The sequence below is a fragment of the Lampetra planeri genome, chromosome 3 (assembly GCF_965212315.1).
Source record: "Lampetra planeri chromosome 3, kcLamPlan1.2.h2, whole genome shotgun sequence".
In the NCBI taxonomy this organism is placed as follows: Eukaryota; Metazoa; Chordata; class Hyperoartia; order Petromyzontiformes; family Petromyzontidae; genus Lampetra; species Lampetra planeri.
In genome coordinates, this window is record NC_136109.1 from 9,690,673 (window position 1) to 9,718,483 (window position 27,811).

At 50.6% G+C, this 27,811-nt stretch overlaps 1 protein-coding gene across 2 annotated transcripts; it reads right to left on the reverse strand.

The window, feature by feature from the left end:
• Positions 1-1,082: 1,082 nt before the first annotated feature.
• SPATA1 (spermatogenesis associated 1) lies at positions 1,083-27,811 on the reverse strand. Of its 2 annotated transcripts, XM_078592690.1 has the most exons (11): positions 27,727-27,811; positions 25,385-25,491; positions 23,779-23,893; positions 22,965-23,018; positions 20,934-21,448; positions 20,124-20,247; positions 17,749-18,211; positions 15,081-15,239; positions 8,369-8,517; positions 3,957-4,055; positions 1,083-1,837 (listed from the first exon to the last, which is right to left on the reverse strand). In XM_078592690.1, the coding sequence occupies exons 1-11, from the start codon at positions 27,760-27,762 to the stop codon at positions 1,730-1,732; spliced, it is 1,929 nt and encodes a 642-aa protein (XP_078448816.1). In that variant the 5' UTR covers positions 27,763-27,811; the 3' UTR covers positions 1,083-1,729. The 2 variants fall into 2 exon arrangements, with proteins under 2 accessions (XP_078448816.1, XP_078448815.1); XM_078592689.1 differs by lacking the exons at positions 1,083-1,837; positions 3,957-4,055 and having other exon boundaries at positions 7,641-8,517.

Genomic DNA, 27,811 nt, shown 5'->3' on the forward strand with positions numbered 1-27,811 from the left:
ACTAAACTATTTTTTCTAATTTTCGATTTAAAGCTTTCGTGACTGCAGGGATTCATCTTCTTGGTTCTTTCGGTAAAGTCACGTAGAAAGGAAATAATAAAATAAAATAAATAAAACATAATAAAATTATAATATATTTTATTATTGTTATTTTTATTATTTTATTATTTCCTTGCTACGTGACTTTACCGAAAAATAATAATGTATTTTTTCTAAGTTACACAATCAGAATATTTGTTGATACTGCAGGAGGAATTCTACGAACTATCACTTGACTTTACCGAAAGTCACGTAGAAAGGAAATAATAAAATAATAAAACATACAACTATAATATAATAATAGATTTTATGTTTTCTTTTTATTAAAATAATAAAAATAAAACATAATAAAATAATAATGTATCTTATTATGTTTTAGTTGTATTCTTTTATTATTTCCTTTCTACGTGACTTTACCAAAAGAACCAAGAAGATATTTTTTCTAAGTTACACAATCAGAATATTTGTTGATACTGCAGGAGGAATTCTACGAACTATCACTTGTGATGGCCAGGCTGCTTCCGAAAAAGAACCATACAGTTCAGTGGGGGCCTTGCCTAGTAAAATATTAAATAGTTTATAGCTTGTATAATTTATTGCCAACATTACACCATCGTACGACGACATCGTCTTAACCATCAACCAAGGTGCTGAACGGAGAAGTGTAAATTCAGAATCAAAAATATTAATTTATAGCTGGAGCGGCAATCCAATGAGCTATGAAGATCTTTTTCACAAGGTCAACAAATCACTTTCCAAAATATATATTCCAGAAATTTTTTCTTTTTTTTTTTTAAATCTTACCAGGTCAAGCCCACCGAGCTATTGGCTACTAATAGCTCGGTGGGCTTGGCGACAATTTATACCTGGACGAAGTGGCTTATCGTCACGTGAAAATGTATAGCAGCAAAATCGTCGAAACGCACGCCGATTCTAAATGTGAAGGGGGAAAACCGGAGAAAAGCAATCCACACGGCCTGTATAAAATGAAGTCACGAGGCGCGTCTGGCCCACAGGCCGCAGATCGGTATCCCATACCCCCCCCCCCCCCCCCCGTGCCACTGAGATACAACATCCCCTTGGCAGGTCAGACCCGAGCGGGTTTTTATTAAATGGCGCACAAATAGCACCACCACTATATTGAAACACGCGGCGTGGATAGGCGGATCAAAACATCAAACGCCGGTAATTACCGTTGCCGTGCGCGTCGTGCTTTCGGAGGAGAAAACGCAAACACAAGCAAAGGAACTTCCAAGGGTTCATATTCTTAGGTTTTTTCGGTAAAGTCACGTAGGCAAAAAAAATTAAAATTAATAAAAATAAAATAAAAAATCACGACGTTTCGGAGGAAAAACAAGCCTCCGTCTTCAGGTGGAACCGTAACAGCACGATTTTATTTTAATTTAACTTTTATTAATTGAAAAAAAAAATTACCTACCTAAATAAAATAAAATATTTTTTTAATTTTACTTTTAATTTTATTAATTTAAATTCTTTACCTACGTGACTTTACCGAAAAAACCTAAGAATATGAATCCTTGCAGTCACGAAAGCTTCAAATCTAGAATTAACTCTCAAGGGTGTCCTCCGCACTCCAACGAGCACGTGGGGCGGCAGGGGGGGGGGGTCACAAATCTTCGTCGACAGCGGGCGGTCTCGACGGACATTCCACGTTCGTGCGGCGAGCGCGCTAGAGCCCGTACGCGACTCCGGGTTTCCTCGCGACGGACGCCAGCGCCCTCCTCTGCGCCAGCTGCGCCCGTGCCGCCTTGAGCTCCTGCTGGGCATCCTTACGCAGCTGCGCCGTGAGATGGGGGGGGGGTGGTAGAGGAGGCAGACAAGCGGCAGCACGACGGTTAAAGCGGCACAGCGGCGACGGCCGCCGGCTGGCCAGAGGTCGCAACCGGGTACCCGATACCCGTACCCTACCCGATACCCGGCTTGCGACCCTGGTGCGGCCGAGTACGGGTAGGCCGTGAGTCACTGGTGAGTCATCGTTTGTCACTCATATCCCAACGTCTTGTCTCTTCTCACAATTCAAGTTCCTAGAATCAACCCACCCGCGCCTGCAACATGGCTTCATCCCAGAGGTCGCAATCGGGTACCCGATACCCGTACCGTACCCGGCCGGGTACAGGTAGCCGGGTATCGGGTAGGGTACGGGTACCCGTTTGCGACCCTGGTGCGGCCGGGTACGGTTACGGGTAAGGAATCAAAACCCGTTTGCGACCTCTGCGGCTGGCGCGACGATGACGTGGGAAAGGGGTCTCCTTCCCCCGCACCTCCGATTGGCGTGGTTGGCTTACGCGCGGTGCGAAAGAAGTTCAACGTACACGTGTAGGGGTGTTACGTGGGGGGGAAACGGGCAGTTACACTGGGGTGTCTACATCCACGTCCGCAAACGGTTACCGCCCCTCGGTGGCAAGTTGGTATATAAGGCGGAGAGCTCGAGGCAGTCGTTGGGTACACGTCAAGATGAAGAGCCAGTGAAGATAATCTTGGGTTTTTTCGGTAAAGTCACGTAGGTAAAAAATTAATAAAAGTTAAATAAAAAATAAAATAAAAATCACGACGTTTCGGAGGCAACACAAGCTTCCGTCTTCAGGTGGAACCGTCACAGCACGATAGCTGTATCAAGTATCCTCATTTACTTGATACAGCTATCGTGCTGTGACGGTTCCACCTAAAGACGGAAGCTTGTGTTGCCTCCGAAACGTCGTGATTTGTATTTTATTTTTTATTTTACTTTTATTAATTTTAAATTTTTACCTACGTGACTTTACCCAAAAATCCCAAGATTATGAATCCTTGCAGTCACGAAGCTTCAAATCTAGAGCCAGTGAAGACTGAAGGCCACAGCCAGCTAGACCTGGAACTCCCCTGACTCGCTGTCCTTGTGCGGGCCGAGCAGGGCAAGCCAGTGGTGCGACCTCAAGCAGCAGCGAGGTCTGATGTCCTCATAAGGGCCGGACTCGTGTGGCTGAGGGTCGGAACCTGCGCCGAAGCTGGGCCAGGTTAGTTAGCCTCCTAGGAGGAAGGTCTGGAATAGCGGGGCAGTAGGCAGTTAACGTGGGCATTAACTGGGGAGCACTTCTCCTGATAAAGACCGGGTGAAGAGGCCGCTTCCTCTTCAAGTGTTAGGCTCGTTACCCTGTTGTTACTGTATTAATTTGTAATAAATACGTGTTGCCCCCATCAACTTCTCCTGCGTCACGTAAGTCCATTACACACGCGTACACACGTCCTTCACAACGTTGCACCGTAGCCACTACCGTCCCCGTGCCCCCCTGTGCCCCCCCCCCCCCCCCACCGTCCCCCCCCCCCCTGGTCGAGCTGACGTGGCCCACAAAGCGATATCCGTCACCGCCGCCGCCGCGAGCATCTTCACGGCGGCAACGCTCGTCAAGTCCTGAGACACCATGGGAACCTCATTTGCCAGTAAAAATATGATAATTGTTTTTTTACCCTTCTATCTGGCAACAAAACTGACACCTTTTTACAAGGAGTCATGTTTGCATAGACCGCAATACCTGCAGTCCTAATACAAACAAAAGACATAACTCTGATAATGTGCACTGTCCTTGAAGTTGATTGGTCCACACCCGAGACAGCTTTCCGCCTTTTGGCGTCATCTGGTCCAACCCATGTGAGACTAGGCTCTAAGGAAAGCTGTCTCGGGTGTGGACCAATCAACTTCAAGGACAGTGCATACATTATCAGAGTTATGTTTTTTGTTTGCATTATGACCGCAGGTATTGTGGTCTATGCAAACATGACTCCTTGTAAAAAAAAAGGTGTCAGTTTTGTTGCCAGATAGAAGGGTAAAAAACCAATTATCAAGTCCTGAGATGTTTCGCTTTACTTGGCGACGTGTTCTTTTCCCGTCTTTCGTCGACGTCCTTCGTCGTCGTCGTCACCTTTTGCTCGGAGCGGAGTTTCGCCGCGCCGCTCTCGATGTCTCCGACGAGCTTCTCCACGCGCCGCTGGGCGCCCTGCAGTCGCGCGAGGAGCGTGTCCTGCGGGGGCGATTGATTTCATCGCCCGGGTGAGTGAACCACGCTAAACGGCTCACCTTAATGAATGAAGGCACGGCTGAATGTGACAACGGACAAACGAACGGCGGAAATAACGATGAGCGAATGCATCATCGTCTTCAGCGTGTGTGTGTGTGGCCAGTGACGATTGTCTGTGTACCGGCCCTGGTCGCGATAAGCCTTCAACAGTTCTTCACAAAAGAGGACGGGGTTTTTTTTGTTTGTTGGGTTAGCTCGCGTAAATGTAAATGTGTCGTGAAACCCGCCACCACACGACGCAGCCAATTTAGCAAGGAGGTTTGTCGCGTAAACAAAAACGTGCCCAATTCGTTACTTAGTTCATCACACACCGGTTATGTGTTGCGAGAGTGTGCCCACAACATTTACAATTCGTGTAGCTGTGACGTTCCGCCGGTAATTGCAACCGGCTTCATCAGGCGACAGCCAGAGTTGGCGAGAAATCCTCCTCCTGTTTTGGTCTTAAATACAGGTAGTCCCCGAGCTACGATAATTCGATCTTACGATGGCGATAGCGATACGACAAAATTGTAAAATATTTTACATTTCGCGCGGCAGGCAAACGCAGCAGCGTACGAGGTACGATACTGTACGTTGTGACGCTGCCGGAATGTACTGTACGCATATAGTTTATACAGTACGGTACAGTAAATTGCTCTGTTTCGCTAAATTATCACCATTCTTTAAAACTCTTATGTAGGCTGGGCCATCTTCGATTTACGATATTTTCGACTTACGATGGGGTTGTCGTAACGCATCTCCATCGTAAGTCGGGGACTACCTATAGTTATGTTGGGGCAAGTGCTGTTTAGACTATTTACACTGGTAAAGCCCTGCTAAGCTATGTATCTCTTTTTAAATCCTTTATATTAAGTTCGCTTGCTTGCTTGCTTGCGTGCTTGCTTGCGTGCTTACGACCGTGCAAATCTTTCGGTCGTTTTTTAACCCACTTCCCGTGATCCAATCGAGCTGACATTTTCCACACAGACTCGTTGTGCGAGACAATTAATGTTCGTGAAAAATTCCCAAAATTTTACACTTTTTATGCAAAAAAAAAATATTTTACATATATTCAAATAGAACTCATTCATGGCTTTGGCTGAACGTCACAGTGTAAGAGCCCAGAGCGTAACCCCTCCACAGGCCGTGGCGGAGTAGCGCAGTTGGTAGCGCCCTCGCTTCCCATGCCAAAGGTCGCGGGATCGATCCCCGCGTCCTCCACAGGCGAATATATTTTCAAATCCTTTATATTAAGTTCGCTGCCACGCATATAAAGGATTTATAGTGAAAAACTTTGTTTTTACGGGCTATACTTATTCAGAAGCGATCTGGCCATCACAAATGAGAGCTCAACGAAGTGGCTTATCGCCACGTGGACATTTAAAGCAGAAGCCAAATACTCTGAAGGCGTGATGTCGATTCTAAATGTGGAGGGAAAAAACGGAGGACCCGGAGAAAACTCCACGGCGAGAGACGCACCGCAAACTCCAAATGTACACAGCAAGCGCTAGGATCGGGATGGAACCCGAGATCTCCTGTATACCAGGCGAAGTAGTTAACATCTTGCCACCGTGTGATCGTGGCCATGCATCTCAAACAATGGATCATAGAGTTAAACCACTGCAGTCTGCCCTCCTTCAACGTATGCGTGTACGTTGAACTTCTTTCGCGCCTTGATTCTAAATTAGGAGGGGAAAACCGGAGGGCCCGGTGAAAATAATGCACGCGGCCACGGGGAGAGAGACACCGCAAACTCCAAATGTACAGCAGCAGGCGTCAGGGTCGGGATCGAACCCACGACCTCCTGTACACCAAGCGAGGTAGTTAACATCTCCTAGCCACCGTGATGATGAGAGAGAGACACGCAAACTCCAAATATACAACAGCAGGCGTCGGGGTCGGGATCGGGATCGAACCCACGACCTCCTGTACACCAAGCGAGGTAGTTAACATCTCCTAGCCACCGTGATGATGAGAGAGAGACACGCAAACTCCAAATATACAGCAGCAGGCGTCAGGTTCGGGATCGAACCCACGACCTCCTGTATGCCAGGCGAGGTAGTTAACATCTCCTAGCCACCGTGATGATGAGAGAGAGACACGCAAACTCCAAATATACAGCAGCAGGCATCAGGGTCTGGATCGGGATCGAACCCACAACCTCCTGTATACCAGACGATATAGTTAATATCTTGCCATCGTGACATAGACTACCTGCCACGGATCCCGATGCACGGAACAATATAGTGGTGGTGGTGGCGGTGGTAGTGGTGGAGAGACGCGCGTTTAGTGACCTTGAGTGTGGTGGTGGCGGTGGTGGTAGTGATGAGATGTTTGTTGAGTGACCTTCAGTGTGGTGGCGGTGGTGGTAGTGATGAGATGTTTGTTGAGTGACCTTGAGTGTGGTGGTGGTGGTGGTAGTGATGAGATGTTTGTTGAGTGACCTTCAGTGTGGTGGCGGTGGTAGTAGTGATGAGATGTTTGTTGAGTTACCTTCAGTGTGGTGGCGGTGGTGGTAGTGATGAGATGTTTGTTGAGTGACTTTGAGTGTGGTGGTGGTGGTGGTGGTGGTGGTGGTAGTGATGAGATGTTTGTTGAGTGACCTTGAGTGTGGTGGTGGTGGCGGTGGTGGTGGTGGTAGTGATGAGATTTTTGTTGAGTGACCTTGAGTGTGGTGGTGGTGGCGGTGGTGGTGAGATGTTTGTTGAGTGACCTTGAGTGTGGTGGTGGTGGTGGTGGTGGTGGTAGTGATGAGATGTTTGTTGAGTGACCTTGAGTGTTTGGTGGTGGTGGTGGTGGTGGTGGTAGTGATGAGATGTTTGTTGAGTGACCTTGAGTGTGGTGGTGGTGGTGGTGGTGGTAGTGATGAGATGTTTGTTGAGTAACCTTGAGTGTGGTGGTGGTGGTGGTGGTGGTAGTGATGAGATGTTTGTTGAGTGACCTCGAGTGTGGTGGTGGTGGTGGTAGTGATGAGATGTTTGTTGAGTAACCTTGAGTGTGGTGGTGGTGGTGGTGGTGGTAGTGATGAGATGTTTGTTGAGTGATCTTGAGTGTGGTGGTGGTGGCGGTAGTGATGAGATGTTTGTTGAGTGACCTTGAGTGTGGTGGTGGTGGTGGTGGTGGAGGTGGTGATGAGATGTTTGTTCAGTGACCTTGAGTGTGGTGTGGTGGTGGTGGTGGTAGTGATGAGATGTTTGTTGAGTGACCTTGAGTGTGATGGTGGTGGTGGTGGTGGTGGCGGTAGTGATGAGATGTTTGTTGAGTGACCTTGAGTGTGGTGGTGTGGTGGTGGTGGTGGTGGTGGTGGTGGCGGTAGTGATGAGATGTTTGTTGAGTGACCTTGAGTGTGGTGGTGGTGATGAGATGTTTGTTGAGTGACCTTGAATGTGGTGGTGGTGGTGGTGGTGATGAGATGTTTGTTGAGTGACCTTGAATGTGGTGGTGGCGGTAGTGATGAGATGTTTGTTGAGTGACCTTGAGCGTGGTGGTGGTGGTGGTGGTGGTGATGAGATGTTTGTTGAATGACCTTCAGTGTGGTGGTGGTGGTGGTGGTGGTGGTAGTGATGAGATGTTTGTTGAGTGACCTTCAGTGTGGTGGTGGTGGTGGTGGCGGTAGTGATGAGATGTTTGTTGAGTGATCTTGAGTGTGGTGATGGTGGTGGTGGTGGTGGTAGTGATGAGATGTTTGTTGAGTGACCTTCAGTGTGGTGGTGGTGGTGGTGGTGGTAGTGATGAGATGTTTGTTGAGTGACCTTCAGTGTGGTGGTGGTGGTGGTGGTGGTGGTAGTGATGAGATGTTTGTTGAGTGACCTTCAGTGTGGTGGTGGTGGTAGTGGTGGCGGTAGTGATGAGATGTTTGTTGAGTGATCTTGAGTGTGGTGGTGGTGGTGGTAGTGATGAGATGTTTGTTGAGTGACCTTGAGTGTGATGGTGGTGGTGATGCGATGTTTGTTGAGTGACTTTGAGTGTGATGGTGGTGGTGATGCGATGTTTGTTGAGTGACTTTGAGTGTGATGGTGGTGGTGATGCGATGTTTGTTGAGTGACTTTGAGTGTGATGGTGGTGGTGGTAGTGATGAGATGTTTGTTGAGTGACCTTGAGTGTGGTGGTGGTGGTGGTGATGCGATGTTTGTTGAGTGATCTTGAGTGTGGTGGTGGTGGTGGTGGTAGTGATGAGATGTTTGTTGAGTGACCTTGAGTGTGATGGTGGTGGCAGTGATGAGATGATGAGTGACCTTGAGTGTGGTGGTGGTGGTAGTGATGAGATGTTGAGTGACCTTGAGTGTGGTGGTGGTGGCGGTGGCGGTGAGGTGCGCGTTGCGGGACAGCAGTGCGTCCAGCTCCTCCCGCACGGGACGCAGCTCCTCCTCCAGCGCCGGGGTGGCTCTCTTCTCATGCAGGTAGCGGCGCTTCCACGCCTCGCGCGCTGCACACACACACAGATACACGTACATACACAGATACACACACACACAGATACACACACACATACACACAGATACACACACATACAGATACACACACAGATACACACACACACAGATACAGATACAACAACAACAACCGCCATTCGCCACTAAGTGGCGGTGACGTCACCACGACGCTTGTACCAGGCCATGTGCACCTTGAGGCCACGTGAAGTGTCGAACGCCTGCTGGCAGGAGGTCACGGGGCAGACCCAGGTGCCACGGGTCGACTGACCGAGATGACCGAGATGACTGGCTGATGCACCATCTGTGCCCCCTACTGTACCAACTTGCTGTGCTTTAGCCACCCGGCGCTCCGCTCGTTGTTGTGAGCGTCGCTCCTCCGCCCTGTTGGAGGGCGACTGCCTCCAACTGCCCAGTAGCGTCCTTCACGAGCCTCCTCCACTGAGGCCGATCTTGACACCGCTGGTACCAGTCATCGGCAAGTCCACTCAGCTCCACATCCTCCTGTGCCACATCACTCCATCTCTTCTCTAGCCCGTGCTGCGCCCGTTTAGCCCCCTCGATCCGGCCGAACAAAAGCTGTTTAGGCATGCGGTGGCTGGGCATGCGGGCTACATGACCCAGCCAACGCAGCCTTGCCTGCCGGAGGAGCTCACTGATGGGACTTTGCCCAGATCTTTCAAGGACTTGTGAGCTCCTCACACAATCCAGCCTGGTTAAACCCAGGATGGATCGTAGGCAGGCCAGCCTAAATGTTTCCAACCGGCGAAGATGCTCCACTAGGGGGGTCCACGTTTCGCAAGTGTAGAGAAGGGAGGGAATGACCGTGGCCGAAAAGACCTGAAGCTTCGTTCGGAGCGACAGACCAGGTAGCTTCCACACAGCGTTACGCAACTGATGAAAAGATATTGCCGCTCGACTGATTCGGAGTGAGACCTCTGCTGATAAACTGGAGCCGGTCATAAGCACACTGCCCAGGTATGGGAAACTCTCCACTCTCTCCACAACTGCCCCATCACCAATTGGGAGTTGTGGGGGTGGAGTGTCCGATGGTACAAAATACCCAGGCAGGTGCTTAGTTTTGGTGGGGCTGATGGTGGTCGCGGGTTGCTGAGGAGATGGAGTCTGCCTCAGTGGCCCGCGATCACAAATCACTATTTAACTCCATCAAAAAAGTAACCTGCAGCGCCACACCTATTACCATCATTAGAGGAAAAAACGGTGATCCAATCTCCGACCCCCAGGAACAGGTTTGCAGATTTGCTGAGCATTTCTGTGAGGTCCTGGGGGAGGGAAAATCTCTCAGCCAGCAAAACATCATGGCACAAAGTGGGGATAACCCTGCTGAGGCTGCGGTGCCTCAAATATTGGAAGAGGTCACCCCCTGTGAGTGGCTGGCTGAGGTGCCAGCTGTTGAGGAAGTACTGAGGGTGATCCGGAGTCTGAGACCAGGGAAGGCACCGGGCAGAGATGATCTCCCAAGCGAAATGCTGAGGGAGGGTGGCGTTTGTGCACAGACTGCCCTATATGACATCATAACAACAGTCTGGACCACTGGACGGGTTCCGCAGGACTGGAAGGATGCCCTGGTGGTCCCCCTCTTTAAGAAGGGGGACCGTACCGACTGTAACAACTACAGGGGCATCTCACTCCTCAGTGTGCCGGGTAAGGTCCTGGCAAGGATTATTCAACATCGCCTTGCTAGGCACGCTGAGGAGAGGCTTGCGGAGCCCCAATGCCGTTTCAGGAAAGGGCGGTCCTGCACAGATGCCATATTTTCTGTCCGTCTGCTACAGCAGAGGTGTAGGGAATTCCAAAAAGACCTACATCTCTGCTTTATTGACCTGGTCAAGGCCTATGATACCATCAGTAGGACTGGGCTCTGGGTTGTTCTTTGTGCTTTCGGAGTCCCTGACCCTCTGCTCACGATCATTAAGGACCTTCATGATGGTGAGCGGGCCCGGGTAAAACTACGTGGCCGGGAGTCGGAGCCTTTCCCTGTACACCTTGGGGTGCGACAGGGATGTCCTCTGGCTCCCACATTATTTAACATCTATTTCGACTGCGTAGTTCGTGAAGCCTTCAATAGCTGTACCGGGGGAATTTCCATTTGGTACAGATATAATGGGAGGCTGATCGACGCCCGGGTGCGATCAAGGGATGGCTCCCTATTGGTCAACCACGTTATGTATGCCGATGATTTGGTAATAGCTGCTCATTCAGAAGAGGATACAGATACAACAACAACCGCCATTCGCCACTAAGTGGCGGTGACGTCACCACGACGCTTGTGCCAGGCCATGTGCACCCTGAGGCCACGTGAAGTGTCGAACGCCCGCTGGCAGGAGGTCACGGGGCAGACCCAGGTGCCACGGGTCGACTGACCGAGATGACCGAGACGAGTGGCTGATGCACCACCTGTGCCCCCTACTGTGCCAACTTGCTGTGCTTTAGCCACCCAGCGCTCCGCTCGTTGTTGTGAGCGTCGCTCCTCCGCCCTCCGTTGTTGTTGGAGGGCGACTGCCTCCAACTGCCCAGTAGCGTCCTTCACGAGCCTCCTCCACTGAGGCCGATCTTGACACCGCTGGTACCAGTCATCGGCAAGTCCACTCAGCTCCACGTCCTCCTGTACCACATCACTCCATCTCTTCTCTAGCCCGTGCCGCGCCCGTTTAGCCCCCTCGATCCGGCCGAACAAAAGCTGTTTAGGCATGCGGTGGCTGGGCATGCGGGCTACATGACCCAGCCAACGCAGCCTTGCCTGCCGGAGGAGCTCACTGATAGGACTTTGCCCAGATCTTTCAAGGACTTGTGAGCTCCTCACACAATCCAGCCTGGTTAAACCCAGGATGGATCGTAGGCAGGCCAGCCTAAATGTTTCCAACCGGCGAAGATGCTCCACTAGGGGGGTCCACGTTTCGCAAGCGTAGAGAAGGGAGGGAATGACCGTGGCCGAGAAGACCTGAAGCTTCGTGCGGAGCGACAGACCAGGTAGCTTCCACACAGCGTTACGCAACCGATGAAAAGATATTGCCGCTCGACTGATTCGGAGTGAGACCTCTGCTGATAAACTGGAGCCGGTCATAAGCACACTGCCCAGGTATGGGAAACTCTCCACTCTCTCCACAACTGCCCCATCACCGATTGGGAGTTGTGGGGGTGGAGTGCCAGATGGTACAAAATACCCAGGCAGGTGCTTAGTTTTGGTGGGGCTGATGGTAAGGCCCCACCTCTTAGTGGCACGCTCCAGTCTCAGCAGCAGCGTCTCCAACTCCTCTTCTGAATGAGCAGCTATTACCAAATCATCGGCATACATAACGTGGTTGACCAATAGGGAGCCATCCCTTGATCGCACCCGGGCGTCGATCAGCCTCCCATTATATCTGTACCAAATGGTAATTCCCCCGGTACAGCTATTGAAGGCTTCACGAACTACGCAGTCGAAATAGATGTTAAATAATGTGGGAGCCAGAGGACATCCCTGTCGCACCCCAAGGTGTACAGGGAAAGGCTCCGACTCCCGGCCACGTAGTTTTACCCGGGCCCGCTCACCATCATGAAGGTCCTTAATGATCGTGAGCAGAGGGTCAGGGACTCCGAAAGCACGAAGAACAACCCAGAGCCCAGTCCGACTGATGGTATCATAGGCCTTGACCAGGTCAATAAAGCAGAGATGTAGGTCTTTTTGGAATTCCCTACACCTCTGCTGTAGCAGACGGACAGAAAATATGGCATCTGTGCAGGACCGCCCTTTCCTGAAACCGCATTGGGGCTCCGCAAGCCTCTCCTCAGCGTGCCTAGCAAGGCGATGTTGAATAATCCTTGCCAGGACCTTACCCGGCACACTGAGGAGTGAGATGCCCCTGTAGTTGTTACAGTCGGTACGGTCCCCCTTCTTAAAGAGGGGGACCACCAGGGCATCCTTCCAGTCCTGCGGAACCCGTCCAGTGGTCCAGACTGTTGTTATGATGTCATATAGGGCAGTCTGTGCACAAACGCCACCCTCCCTCAGCATTTCGCTTGGGAGATCATCTCTGCCCGGTGCCTTCCCTGGTCTCAGACTCCGGATCGCCCTCAGTACTTCCTCAACAGCTGGTACCTCAGCCAGCCACTCACAGGGGGTGACCTCTTCCAATATTTGAGGCACCGCAGCCTCAGCAGGGTTATCCCCACTTTGTGCCATGATGTTTTCCTGGCTGAGAGATTTTCCCTCCCCCAGGACCTCACAGAAATGCTCAGCAAATCTGCAAACCAGTTCCTGGGGGTCGGAGATTGGATCACCGTTTTTTCCTCTAATGATGGTAATAGGTGTGGCGCTGCAGGTTACTTTTTTGATGGAGTTAAATAGTGATTTGTGATCGCGGGCCACTGAGGCAGACTCCATCTCCTCAGCAACCCGCGACCACCACCCATCCTTACAGCGCCTTACGGCTCTCCGAACCTCCGAGCGAAGGCTGCGGTAAACCTCCTCATTCTCTGACGTGGGATGCTGTAGGCGATGAGAGTGGGCCTGTCGCTTTTTCTCAATTAACCTGAACACCTCCTCCGTCAGCCAGGGTTCCCGGGGAGGTCTGGACCGCGTACCCAAAGCAGCCATTGCAGCTGCATGAGTCACAGTCTTAAACCTCGCCCATTTACCCTCGACATCAGGTGGAGTGGGGGACGATGCCAACCCCAGCTGCAAGCGATGATGAAATTCTCGCTTGCAACTTTCATCAGCTAACTTAGACCAGGCCACTTTTGGTTGGAATGGGATCCTGGGTGTACACCCACCACCGGAGTGGAAGAATGGCAGGCGCATCTTACAGATGACTAGTCGATGGTCAGAGGGCAGATCCGCTCCACGGTAGGTCCTGGTGTCAAGGACATGGGCTCGCATCCGCTGGTCCGTCACTATGTAGTCCAGCAGATGTTCTTGCTTGGACCCGGCATGCATCCATGATGTTGTGTGGATGCGCCGATGCCGGAAGAGCGTGTTGGTAATTACAAGCCCATGGGCTGCACAAAAATCTAGCAGCCTCCTACCGTTATTATTGAGCTGATCTGGCCCATGCCTTCCAATCACTCCAGACCAGGTGCCAGCATCATGACCAACTCGGGCATTGAAGTCACCCAACAAGATGACTCTGTCCCGAGTGGCCACTTTAGCCAGCACCTGTGACAGGAGGTCATAGAAAGCGTCCGACTCATCGGCTTTGCCTGCATCCCTCCACGGATGTTCGTCTTCGGTGGGGGCATAAGTAACCACGACCACCACTCCTCGCCTCTGGTTGATGGGAAGGCGAGCCCAAAGTATCCTGGGGCTTACAGCTTCCCACACCTCACCGCCACGCTCCCACGCCCCCTTCATTCTTTTGTTCAGAAGAAGAGCCACACCCTGTTGTTTGGCAGTCTCCTGCCCCGAGTAGAGGACTGTCCACCCCTCATGGTGGCAGGAGCCAGAACCGGTCCACCGGACCTCCTGAATGCCACAGAGATCCAGGCGGTACCGGTCCAGCTCCCGACAGAGGAGTGGCAGCCTCTCCTCCGCAGTGAGCGTTCGAACATTCCACGTGGCCATCCGCAATGGTTTTTCGTTGTTTCTGGAGAAGCCCCGAGGGTTAAAATTAAATCTCCTGGCTCCGCCAAATGGGGTTTGGCCAGGAGACGTCATAAAAGCCTGACCCCCCGGGGCCTCCGGCACAAGCTTATTAATTACAGGTTTATGTTTAATTCGTAGTTTAGTGGTGGTTAATTGAAGGTGGAGGGGTTACCAGCCCCTCGCACCCGTCCAGAGCCCCCGTTTAGCCACTGTGGTGGTCACAGACGCCATGAGGGGAGAGGCCAATGGGCATTGGCCCTCCCCCCACAGCACTGCCCACGACAGTGTTGCCCGTCCGGCACCGCGAGGAGGTAGGAGGTTGTTTTGCCGGATACAGATACACACACACACACACATATACACACACACATACACATATACAGATACACACACACACACAGATACAGATACACACACACACACAGATACACACACACACATACACACACACAGATACACACACATACACACACATACACATACAGATATACACACACACATACAGATACACATACACATACACACACACATACACAAACATATACACACACAGATACACACATACAGATACACACATACAGATACAGACACACACATACAGATACACACACACATACACACACACAGATATGCACACACGCGCCTTGACAAAGGAATTTACATATCAACACAGGAATTTAGCATATTTATGAAAAATGCAGATATGGGATTAGTCACTACTTGTGGAGACCCCCCCCCCCCACCACCTACACATTCCAAATATACGCTGCCAAGCTTGGTGGTGTTCATTCGGACGCTGTCTTTCCAACAGCCCTGTTCTTCCCCTGAGGACGGCTGCTTGCGTTGTGGCCGAAACGTCGTGAGAATTGTATTTCATTATGTTTTATTTTCATCATTTTATTATTTCCCTTCTACATGACTTTACCGAAAGAACCAAGAAGAGAGTGTTTTGGGCGCATGCGTCATTCCGCGGCGTACCTTCGGCGCGTCGCGCGTGCATGGCGACGCGCGTCTCTTTGATCCGCGCCACGAGCTCCCGGCGGTGGCGCTCCATCTCCCTGCGCTCGCCCTGCAGCTCCGACAGCTCCTTCGCCGCCAGCTCCGGCTCCGGCTCCGTCGCCGGCTGGCGCACGCGACCTGCGGAGAAGATGGACATGTTTAGTGGTGGTCTTCTTGTTACAGGTTGAGTCACAAACCGCACCTCTCCATAACAAAGGCTCAGCCTTTGTTCTGCAGTCTATTCTTAGTCTCAAGCCTCACCTTACCATATTAATAATAAGTATGCGGCCCTTGTCCCACCTCCTTCTCCAACCATTATATAAACGCAGTGGTAACTCCTGAAATCTCTCATTTACTTGATACAGCTGTCGTGGCTGTGACGGTACCACCTGAAGACGGAAGCTTGTGTTGCCTCCGAAACGTCGTGATTTTTATTTTTTATTTTATTTTACTTTTTAATGTTTTTACCTACGTGGTGACTTTACCGAAAAAACCTAAGAATATGAATCATTGCAGTCACGAAAGCTTCAAATCTAGAATGGACAGGAGGGTTTCCTTCCCCCCGCGTGGAGCCCAGCAGGTCGTCGGGGTCAAAGTGCCGTTAGCGAGCAGCACCCACGAAGGCCGGCACGGCACACGAGGGAGTGGGCGTGGGAGGACACCACGTCCGGCCGCGTTTGTCTCCCCGGCGGCGATGTCTACACACCGCACCGAGTCTAAATGAAACTAAAATCCTTTGTTACTTTGCCATAGTTCTTTTTCAGAAGCCACCTGGTTATGACAAATGATAGCGCCAATGATAAGCGGCTTATTATCGCGATGTGGAAATGTGTAGCGGCCAAATACTCGAAACGCACGTTTACAGTATTTGGGAAAAACGGGAGGACTTGAGAAAAATCCCCACGACTGCAAGAAGAGAGAGACACGCAAACTGCAAATATGCAGCAGCAGGCGTCGGGGTTGGGATCGAACCCACCACCTCCTGTATACCAGGCGAGGTAGTTAACATCTCGGCACCGCGACCAAGACCGGTACAGAAAATCGTCACCCGTTCGTTAATTCACCCGTTCATGAATTTACCCGTTCATTAATTCACACGTTCATGAATTCACCCGTTCATTAATTCACCCGTTCATGAATTTACCCGTTCATGAATTTACCCGTTCATGAATTCACACGTTCGTTAATTCACCCGTTCATGAATTCACCCGTTCATTAATTCACACGTTCATGAATTCACCCGTTCATGAATTCACCCGTTCATTAATTCACCCGTTCATGAATTCACCCGTTCATGAATTCACACGTTCGTTAATTCACCCGTTCATGAATTCACCCGTTCATTAATTCACACGTTCATGAATTCACCCGTTCATGAATTCACCCGTTCATTAATTCACCCGTTCATGAATTCACCCGTTCATTAATTCACCCGTTCATGAATTCACCCGTTTGTTAATTCACCCGTTCATTAATTCACCCGTTCATGAATTCACACGTTCGTTAATTCACCCGTTCATTAATTCACCCGTTAATTGATTCACACGTTCATGAATTCACCCATTCATTAATTCACCCGTTCATTAATTCACCCGTTCATCAATTCACCCGTTCATCAATTCACCCGTTCATCAATTCACCCGTTCATGAATTCACCCGTTCATTAATTCACCAGTTCATCAATTCATCCGTTCATTAATTCACCTGTTCATGAATTCACCCTTTCATTAATTCACCAGTTAATTGATTCACACGTACATGAATTCACCCGTTAATTAATTCACCCGTTTATTAATTCACCCGAAGCCGCAGGCAAATTGAGCCCTATGACCGGACCCCGGGGTCTCGAATAAACGGAAATCAAAATCGTAATTCAATAATATATTTTTGCCGACTCCGTCCCACCGCGCACATAAACGCCGCGACCCACCTGGCACGGATCATCCTGTTGTCACGTCGTGTCCAAGCAGCAGCAGCAGTGGCGAGCACGAATGCGCAAAAGTTATAAACAAAACTTTTAAACTTTGATCGTCGCATCGTGTCGAGCTCGTCGAGAGGAATAGATTGCCGCGTCGTTCGCCTTCAACAGACGTACGATTTTGATGTCGCAACGCAGTTTGTGCGATTGCCGGGGGACTTACGTGGGACCCCGGGGGGTGGGGGGGGGGGGTCCCGCCACGTGGTTCAACTGCGAGCATTTGTTTTGACGCGCACAAATGCTTGAGAGCTGCGTCGTCGTTGTTGCCACCGGATTCAAGTTGTCGACCTCCCGTCTCCTCCACGTGCCATCGTCGTTCGCGCGGGGGATTATTTTCAAACTCTTAGTTCTTTCGGTAAAGTCACCACGTAGATAAAAATGAAATTAAAATTAATAAAATAATTAAATAATAAAAATCACGACGTTTCGGAGGCAACACAAGTCTCCGTCATCGGGTGGGGACCGTCACAGCCAGATTTGCTGCATCACTTGCCTCCGAAACGTCGTGATTTTTATTATTTTATTGTTTTATTAATTTTAATTTCATTTTTTTTACCTACATGGTGACTTTACCGAAAGAACTAAGAGTATGAATCCTTGCAGTCACAAAAGTTTCAAATCTAGGATTATTTTCATTTTATTTGCACAAATCCACATTCTGAAACTCACCCTCATCGGCCCCCTCTCCCGCGGCTCCGTGCTCGCCGGCAAGGCCCCGCCGCTCGGCCCCTTGGGTAAAATCCGCATGACAGCCGCCCCCTCCCTGAGCCCCTCCGTCCTTCCCGCCGTCCTTGTTGCTGTACCGCCCCGCGTCCTTCCCTCCGTTCTCCCCAGCGTCTCGCCCGCCGCCCGCCACAAATGCAGGAGGAGGAGGAGGCGCGACGGGGAAACCGTCATCCGGAGCCGATTCCTCGCCGCCGCCGCCGCCACCGCCGCCGTTCGCTCTCCTCGGTGACGGAGGGGTCGCGACCTTCGCCCGCGTCCCTGCCGGGGCGGTGACCTCGGGTCGCCGCGGGGTCACGGACGGTGGCGGTTCGGCGGTGGCGGCGGGAGCTGCGATGGTGATTCTCAGCGCGGGGGGAGGTGGCAGCACCATGCTGTCGGACGAGGTGACATCGTCCGAGTCAGAGTCCTGCGCGACACGGACAACGCGAGGCATTTTGGCGATTGCTGCCCTGTGCGGCCCGGCACCGGCGGCCCCTCGTGGATTTTGGTGCGTCCCACCCCGACCAATACGCAAATAGCGAACTTCTTTCGCGCCGCACGTGGCCAACCGCGCTAATCGGAGGTGCGGCGGGGGAAGGACGACAAACTAAGCGCGACAACAACAAGCAGTTCTAGATTTGAAGCTTTCGTGACTGCAAGGATTCATATTCTTAGGTTTTTTCGGTAAAGTCACGTAGGTAAAAAAAATTAAATTAATAAAAGTAAAGTAAAAATAATAATATTTAAATTAATGAAAGTTAAATTACCTACGTAAAGTCACGTAGGTAAAAAATTGAAATTAATAAAAGTAAAATAAAAATGAAATACATATTTTATTTTATTTAAATTTTACTTTTATTAATTTAAATTTTTTACCTACGTGACTTTACTGAAAACACCTAAGAAAACAACAAGCGGCTCTAAAGAAATAGTTTTTTTCAACGTCGACGATTTAAAAGTGGCCTGGCTCCGGTGGCTTCCTAATATCGGAATCTTCTTAATAACATCCTTCCCGGATGCAGGGGGGGGCCGCCGTGTGGAGTCGGGGAGTTTCAGAGGTCGCAACCAGGTATCCAATACCCGGCTACCCGTACCCGGCCGGGTACGGGTACGGGTACCCGTTTGCGACCCTGGTGCGGCCGGGTACGGGTAGACCGTGAGTCACTGGTGAGTCACCGTTTGTCACTCATTTCCCGACGTCTTGTCTCTTCTCACAATTCAAGTTCCTAGAATCAACCCACCCGTGCCTGCAACATGGCTTAATCCCAGAGGTCGAAATCGAGTACCCGATACCCGTACCCTACCCGTACCCGGCCGGGTACGGGTAGGGTACGGGTACGGCCGGGTACGGGTACCCGTTTGCGACCCTGGTGCGGCAGGGTACGGGTACGGGTAAGGAATCAAAACCCGTTTGCGACCTCTGGGGAGTTTACAATATCACATTCGGGCGGTCAAGCCAGACAACCGCACCGCTGCGATGTCTTCTTCGTATTCGTGGATGGGCATTGGCGTCGTTATACGCTGCACGGTCGGAACAGACCACGCAACGTAGATATACGCATGGGACTCCTTTACTTATAAACATTCGACTTTCGAACTTTCAGAGATACGAACAAACCTGGTCCGTATGTCCAGTTGCCCGTTCGGACCGAGAGTCGTAAGTTCAACCACCACGCAATAGATGGCAGCGGTGGCATCTACATCTGCAGAACGTGAAGAACCAGTGGCATCTACATCTACAGAACGTGAAGAACCAGTGGCACCTACATCTGCAGAACGTGCAGAACCAGTGGCATCTACAGAACATGAAGAACTAGTGGCATCTACATCTACAGAACATGAAGAACCAGTGGCATCTACATCTACAGAACATGAAGAACCAGTGGCATCTACATCTACAGAACGTGAAGAACCAGTGGCATCTACATCTGCAGAACGTGAAGAACCAGTGGCATCTACATCTGCAGAACGTGAAGAACCAGTGACATCTACATCTGCAGAACGTGAAGAACCAGTGGCATCTACATCTGCAAAACGTGAAGAACCAGTGGCACCTACATCTGAAGAACGTCAAGAACCAGTGGCATCTGCAGGAGATTATACAACTTTTAAAGCCATTCTCCGTGTTTCGTGTACAATGCGTACAACGTGTTTGAAATCGACAGGAGTAAAGTTGTACTTACGAACAAATCGACTTACAAACAAACACCTCTGGAACCTAACTCGTTCGTAAGTAGAGGGGAGTGCCCGTACCTCCACCCCGCCTGACACGGACGGATGCTCACGCAAAGTGCGTGCGGAAAGCTTCACCGTTGCCGCGATGATAAAGGCAGCCTCACCTCGTCGCCGCTCGTCCTTCCCCGAACGCGATGGCTGGTGGCGGCGGTGGCGGCAGCGGTGGTGGCGGCAGTGGGGGCGGTTGGGGCAAAGGTCACGGCGTCTTCCACCGCCCGCTTGCCAGACCTGTTCACGGCCCGACGTAGCGGCTCAGCTAAAGCCACCGGGTTTTCCGGGAAGCTCTACGAGGACACACGGTGAGCCGGAGGCAACGCCATTTCTAGAACTAAACTTCGATTTAAAGCTTTCGTGACCGCAGGGATTCATCTTCTTGGTTCTTTCGGTAAAGTCACGTAGAAGGGAAATACAGTAATAAAATAATAAAAATAAAACATAATAAAATACAATTCTCTGCCGTTCCGACAGACCTGTTCTTCACCTGAGGATGGCTGCTTGCGTTGTGGCCGAAACGTCGTGAGAATTATTTTATGATGTTTTATTCTTATTATTTTATTATTTCCCTTCTACGTGACTTTACCGAAAGAACCAAGAAGATAGAACTAAACTATTTTTTTTACATCAGGTAAGGCCCCCACTGAGCTATGTAGCTCTTTATCACAAGCGACCTGGCTTTCACAAACGATCGCTCATCTCGGTGGCTTATCATCGTCCCGTGGAAATTTATAGCGGTAGACAAATACTCTAAAACGCTTGAGGGAGACACCGCTAACTACAAATATACAGCAGCAGGCGTCAGGGTCGGAATCGAACCCACGACCTCCTGCATACCAGGCGAGGTAGTTAACATCTCCTAGCCACAGAAGGGCAGGACAGGACTTCGGAAACGCGGATCGCCCCGCGAGCTTACGTACGTCTGGGCGTCACCCGACCGCGACGACACCGACAACGCCAGGCCGCCACTGCCGCCGCCGATCCCGGAGTCCAGCGTCGCGCTCGTTGCCGGCGTCGTGGGAACCCCCACCGCGGCGGGGGCCAAGTTGCCGCCGCCCCCCCGCCGTCCGGCGGCCGTTCTCCCGTCGGCCCCGTTCCCGGGGGCCGTCTTCCCGCCCCCTCGGGCAGCCTCCTGGTGGCGGGACGGCGCTGGGAGCTCCAACCTCGGGGTCAGAAGCGGCGGCGGCATTGCTGGCGATGGTGGCGTTAGGGGAGGAGGAGGAGGCGTACGATTGTTCGGGACGGCAGCTCCAGCACCGCCACCGCCGACGCCGCTGACGAGGTTGTCTGGCTCCCGGCTCGGGGGCGTGGACACGTCCCACCGCCCCGTCTGGCGGCTGCCCCACGGGAGAGAGAGCGGGCGGCTCGGCGAGCGCAGGGCAGAGCCGGGGAGGATGAAGATGACCTCTGGGCGCGGCGGGGGCTCGTCCGGGACCTTCCGAAAGAATTTACGCACATGCGGAACTCTCCATTAGCGGCAATGCGAATCTTACCTTCGGGGAAAAATATAAACAACAGCAACGTATCTTCTTGGTTCTTTCGGTAAAGTCACGTGGAAGGGAAGTAATAAAATAATAAAAACTAAACATAATAAAAAATATTTTATAAAATATATTATTATGTTTTATTTTTATAAAATATATTTTATTATGTTTTATTTTTATTATATTATTATTTCCCTTCTACGTGACTTTACCGAACGAACCAAGAAGATGAATCCCTGCAGTCACGAAAGCTTTAAATTGAAACAGCAACGTATAGTAGTAGGTTTTTACCCTTTCAACTAGTACAAAAACTGACACCTTTATACAAGGCGTCACGTTTGCAATAAGCACAACACAAGCAGTCAAAATGCAAACAAGAAGAAACAACTCTGATGATGATAATGATATGCACTGTCCTTGAAGTTGATTGGTCCACACCCGAGACAGCTTTTCTTAGAGCCCAGTCTCGCATGGTGTTGGACCAGATGACGCCAAAAGGCGTACAACTCAAAGACAATGCACTATCAGAGTATTGAGAGCTCGGAGTAAGCATTTACACTATGAGACATCTCCTTTACTAGTGGCAAAATATAGTAATAGGTTTTTACCCTTTCAACTGGTACAAAAACTGACACCTTTATACAAGGCATCATGTTTTCAATAAGCACAACACAAGCAGTCAAAATGCAAACAAAAAGAAACAACTCTGATGATGATAATGATATGCACTGTCCTTGAAGTTGATTGATCCACACCCGAGACAGCTTTTCTTAGAGCCTAGTCTCCATTGGTGTTGGACCAGATGACGCCAAAAGGCGTAAAAACCTATTACTATATTTTGCCACTGGTAAAGGAGGTCTCATAGTGAACAGCAACGTAGATCCGTTGTTGTTGTTGTCATTGTTGTTTACGGGAGCTTTGGGACGCTGCCGGGGCGGTGGGGCTAATGGCACGGTGCGCGTACGGTTCAACACGCAGGCTTTCGCGACCAATATCATCTGTAATGTAGGTTACCTAATTAAAAAAAAAACTAGATTATAGATTTTGATTTAAAGCTTTCGTGACTGCAGGGATCCATCTTCTTGGTTCTTTCGGTAAAGTCACGTAGAAGGGAAATAATAAAATAATAAAAATAAAACATAATAAAATACAATTCTCACGACGTTTCGGCCACAACGCAAGCAGCCGTCCTCAGGTGAAGAACAGGTCTGTCGGAAAGACAGCGTCTGACACTGTCTTTCCTGTATATTTGGAGTTTGCGTATCTCTCTCTCTCATCATCACGGTGGCTAGGAGATGTTAACTACCTAGCCTGGTGTACAGGAGGTCGTGGGTTGGATCCCGACCCTGATGACGCCTGCTGTATATTTGGAGTTAGCGGTGTCTCTCTCTCTCTCTCCCCATGGTCGTGTAGCGTGTCACTTTGAACATGGGAGTGGACGGGTGGGGGGGATGCCTCCACACTCACCAGGGAATAAAAGATGGATTTCACCTTCACGTGTTGCTCCTGTTTCACATTCACCTGCGGCAGAGGAATCAAGCTCGACATTAATCGGGAACACGCGCCAGTTCCAAGGAACACCTTCCCCAGTAAACAAGACGAACGTTGGCCCAACGTAAGGGGCCGTCCATAAATGACGTCACGCACCTGGGGGGGGGGGGGGTCAGACATTTGTGACGAGGGGGGAGGGGTTGAGAAAAGTGATGTCACATCAAAATTCGCAACTTTAAATAAATATAGACAACACGTTCTACTTAATTAAATAGGAACCCACTGGTTCTACCAGCCCACAGGGGATTATTGTGTCCGTCCGTCGTGCAGGGAGGGGCTGGGTGGGGAGGGGCTGGGTGGGGAGGGTGGGGAGGGGCTGGGTGGGGAGGGAGGGTGGGGCTGGGTGGGGAGGGGCTGGTCACCCCGTGGTGCCCTTATAAAACTCAACGTTTAACCTACTCACGCCGGCTTGTGCCCGCCTTCACAGTCGGCCATATTTGCGGAATACACCACGCCCTGGCCGTTGACCCTGGCCATTGACCGAGCAACCCAACGTTCCTACCAGCTCCCTCCGCAGAAATATCTTTAAAAAAGTCTATTTCATTAAGTAGAACGTGTTGTCTATATTTATTTAAACTTGCGCATTTTGATGTGAGGTCACATTTCTCAAACCCCCCCTCCCTCCCGCCTCGTCACACATCGTCACAAATGTCTGACCCCCCCCCTCCCTCCCCCCTAGGTGCGTGACGTCATTTATGGACGGCCCCAAAGGGAGCTTGCACGCACGCACGTGAACGAGATGCGGTCCCATGCCCTTGAGAAAGATGAATTGTTGAGTCACGTCCCGGTCCAGTTCGCGCTCCACCTGCCTGCGGACCACCAGCAGAGGCCAGTCCGGCAAAGTCCTGCGACACAAAGGCAAAGATCCCCCGTGTAGCCTTCCACGGGCTGTAGGGGCAAGTGCTGTCAGCGAGCAGCCCGCTATGAAGGCTGCGTGTTTAGGGTTTTTGTTTGGACGATACGCGTGATGGTTTTTTTGTGTTTGATTGGGGTTAATGGGGTTTTGTTTATGATTGGGTTAATGGGGTTTTGTGTCTGATTGGGGTTAATGGAGTTTTGTCTATGATTGGGGTTAATGGAGTTTTGTGTCTGATTGAGGTTAATGGTGTTTTGTGTCTGATTGGGTTAATGGGGTTTTGTGTCTGATTGGGGTTAATGGAGTTTTGTGTCTGATTGAGGTTAATGGTGTTTTGTTTATGATTGGGTTAATGGGGTTTTGTGTCTGATTCTGGTTAATGGAGTTTTGTGTCTGATTGAGGTTAATGGTGTTTTGTTTATGATTGGGTTAATGGGGTTTTGTGTCTGATTGGGGTTAATGGAGTTTTGTCTATGATTGGGGTTAATGGAGTTTTGTGTCTGATTGGGTTAATGGGGTTTTGTGTCTGATTGAGGTTAATGGTGTTTTGTGTCTGATTGGGTTAATGGGGTTTTGTGTCTGATTGGGGTTAATGGAGTTTTGTGTCTGATTGAGGTTAATGGTGTTTTGTTTATGATTGGGTTAATGGGGTTTTGTGTCTGATTGGGGTTAATGGGGTTTTGTGTCTGATTCTGGTTAATGGAGCTTTGTGTCTGATTGAGGTTAATGGTGTTTTGTTTATGATTGGGTTAATGGGGTTTTGTGTCTGATTGGGGTTAATGGAGTTTTGTCTATGATTGGGGTTAATGGTGTTTTGTTTGTGATTGGGTTAATGGGGTTTTGTGTCTGATTGGGGTTAATGGAGTTTTGTCTATGATTGGGATTAATGGGGTTTTGTTTATGATTGGGTTAATGGGGTTTTGTGTCTGATTGGGGTTAATGGAGTTTTGTCTATGATTGGGGTTAATGGTGTTTTGTTTGTGATTGGGTTAATGGGGTTTTGTGTCTGATTGGGGTTAATGGAGTTTTGTCTATGATTGGGATTAATGGGGTTTTGTTTATGATTGGGTTAATGGGGTTTTGTGTCTGATTGGGGTTAATGGAGTTTTGTCTATGATTGGGGTTAATGGTGTTTTGTTTATGATTGGGGTTAATGGTGTTTTGTGAATGATTAGGGTTAATGGAGTTTAGTTTCTGATTGAGGTTAATGGAGTTTTGTTTCTGATTGGGGTTTATGGTGTTTTGTGTCTGATTGGGGTTAATGGAGTTTTGTGTCTGATTGGGGTTAATGGAGTTTTGTTTCTGATTGGGGTTAATAAAGTTTTGTTCACGATCGTGGTTAATGCTGTTTTGTTTATCATTGAGGTTATGGGTTTTCTTTTAGAATCCGGGGGTGGGGTGTGTGTGGGTGTGTGTGTGTGCGGAGTCGAGTGTGTGCGTGCGATTGAACCCCAGCCTCCTCCTCCTGCTCCTCCGTTACCGCACAAATCCCACGGACACGGCCCGCGTCGTGTCTTGTGCCAGCGCCGTGTTAGTCTCCTCCTTCCACAGCGGCTGCGGCAGGAGCCACACGTGCACGTACACCAACTTGCACGCGCGCACGCACAAAGGGGCCGTCCATAAATGACGTCACGCGATTTGGGACGATTTTTGACGATTTTTGACTCCTTAACGTGCTAGGTGCACGTTAAGGCCACGTGAAGCGTCGAACGCCCGCTGGCTGGATGGTCACGGGGCAGACCCAGGTGGTGCCACGGGTCGACCGACTGAGATGACCGAGATGACTGGCTGATGCACCACCTGTGCCCCCCGATGCAGCCCCAGCCTGTACCCCCCCCCCCCCCTACTCGCTGTGTTTTTATCTGCCCGGCGTTGATTCCTCCCCGCCCTTCACCTGTTGTTGCCGTGGCCGGAGGCGGGCGACTGCCTCCAAGTAAAGGGGCCGTCCATAAATGACGTCACGCAATTTTGGACGATTTTGGACGATTTTTGACCCCCCCCTGCCCCTCGTCACACGGCGTCACAAAAATGTCAGACCCCCCCCCCTCTCAAATATGACGTCACAAAACTCTGCCCCCCCCCAAAAAAAAATAAAACATGCTTCAAATCGCTTTAAACTATTGTCATTGTAGTGCGTATTTAATGTGGCGCTGCACTCTGATGTTGTAGGAGAAAACATTTATTAAAACGTCTATTTAATTAAGTAGAACGTGTTGTCTATATTTATTTAAAGTTGCAGCATTTTGATGTGACGTCACATTTCTCAAACTCCCCCCCCCCTCGTCACACATCGTCACAAATGTCTGACCCCCCCCCCCCCCTAGGTGCGTGACGTCATTTATGCTGCATTAGGGTTAGACTCTGAACACGGGGTGTAGAGTTAAGGTCTGTGTCATGCCTTACACTACAGCGCTCATCTAGAAACCGTCAATCAACCCGTGCCACTCACCCAGCCGTGTTAGGGTTAGACTCTGGACACGGGTGTAGAGTCAAGGTCTGTGTCATGCCCTTACACGACGGAGTTCGTGCACAAACCTTCAATCAACCCGTGCCACTCACCTGGCCTCGTTAGGGTTAGACTCTGGACACGGGTGTAGAGTCAAGGTCTGTGTCATGCCCTTACACGACGGAGTTCGTGCACAAACCTTCAATCAACCCGTGCCACTCACCTGGCCTCGTTAGGGTTAGACTCTGGACACGGGTGTAGAGTCAAGGTCTGTGTCATGCCCTTACACGACGGAGTTCGTGCACAAACCTTCAATCAACCCGTGCCACTCACCTGGCCTCGTTAGGGTTAGACTCTGAACACGGGTGTAGAGTTAAGGTCTGCGTCATGCCTTACACTACAGCGCTCATCTAGAAACCTTCAATCAACCCGTGCCACTCACCTGGCCGCGTTAGGGTTAGACTCTGGACACGGGTGTAGAGTTAAGGTTTGTGTCAATCCCTTACACAACAGCGGTCCCCAACCTTTTTGGCACCAGGGACCGATTTCGTGGAAGACAATTTTCTCACGGACCCGGGGTGGGGGGGGGGTGGTGGATGGTTTCGGGACGATTCATGCGCATTACATTCACCGCGCACTTTAAATTCTATTATTAATACATTGTAATTACATTGTAATATATAATGAAATAACTCTACAACTCGCTCGCTCTCTCGCTCACCCTCTCGCTCACCCTCTCGCTCACTCTCCCGCTCACTCTCTCGGTCACTCTCTCGCTCACTCACTCTCTCGCTCACTCTCCCGCTCACTCTCTCGGTCACTCTCTCGCTCACTCACTCTCTCGCTCACTCTCTCGGTTACTCTCTCGCTCACTCTCTCGCTCACTCACTCTCTCGCTCACTCTCCCGCTCACTCTCTCGGTCACTCTCTCGCTCACTCACTCTCTCGCTCACTCTCTCGGTTACTCTCTCGCTCACTCTCTCGCTCACTTTCCCGCTCAATCTCTCGGTCACTCTCTCGCTCACTCTCTCGGTTACTCTCTCGCTCACACACTCGTTCACTCTCTCGCTCACCCTCTCAGTCACTCTCTCTCTCGCTCACTCTCCCGCTCACTTTCTCGCTCACTCTCTCGCTGTCTCTCTCGCTCTCTCTCGTTCTGCACGCAGCCCTTCTCGCAGTCCGACGGCCTCCGACGGGTAGCTCAAATCAGCATGCGGAGCTCCCCCTCTTGCTTCTGCTGCTGCCTGGCCCGGTAACCTAGCAGGCCACGGACCGGTACCGGTACCCGCTCAGCGCCCCGGGGTGTGGGGGGGGGGGGGCCCTCGATTACACGATGGAGCTCAAGCGGAGACCTCCAGCCGAGGCGCGCCTCTCACCTGGCTGGAAGGTGGACGCGACCTGGTGGACTCCATCCCCTGGCTCGTGACCCTTGGGCTGGAGGCGAGAGGCTTCGGGGGTCTC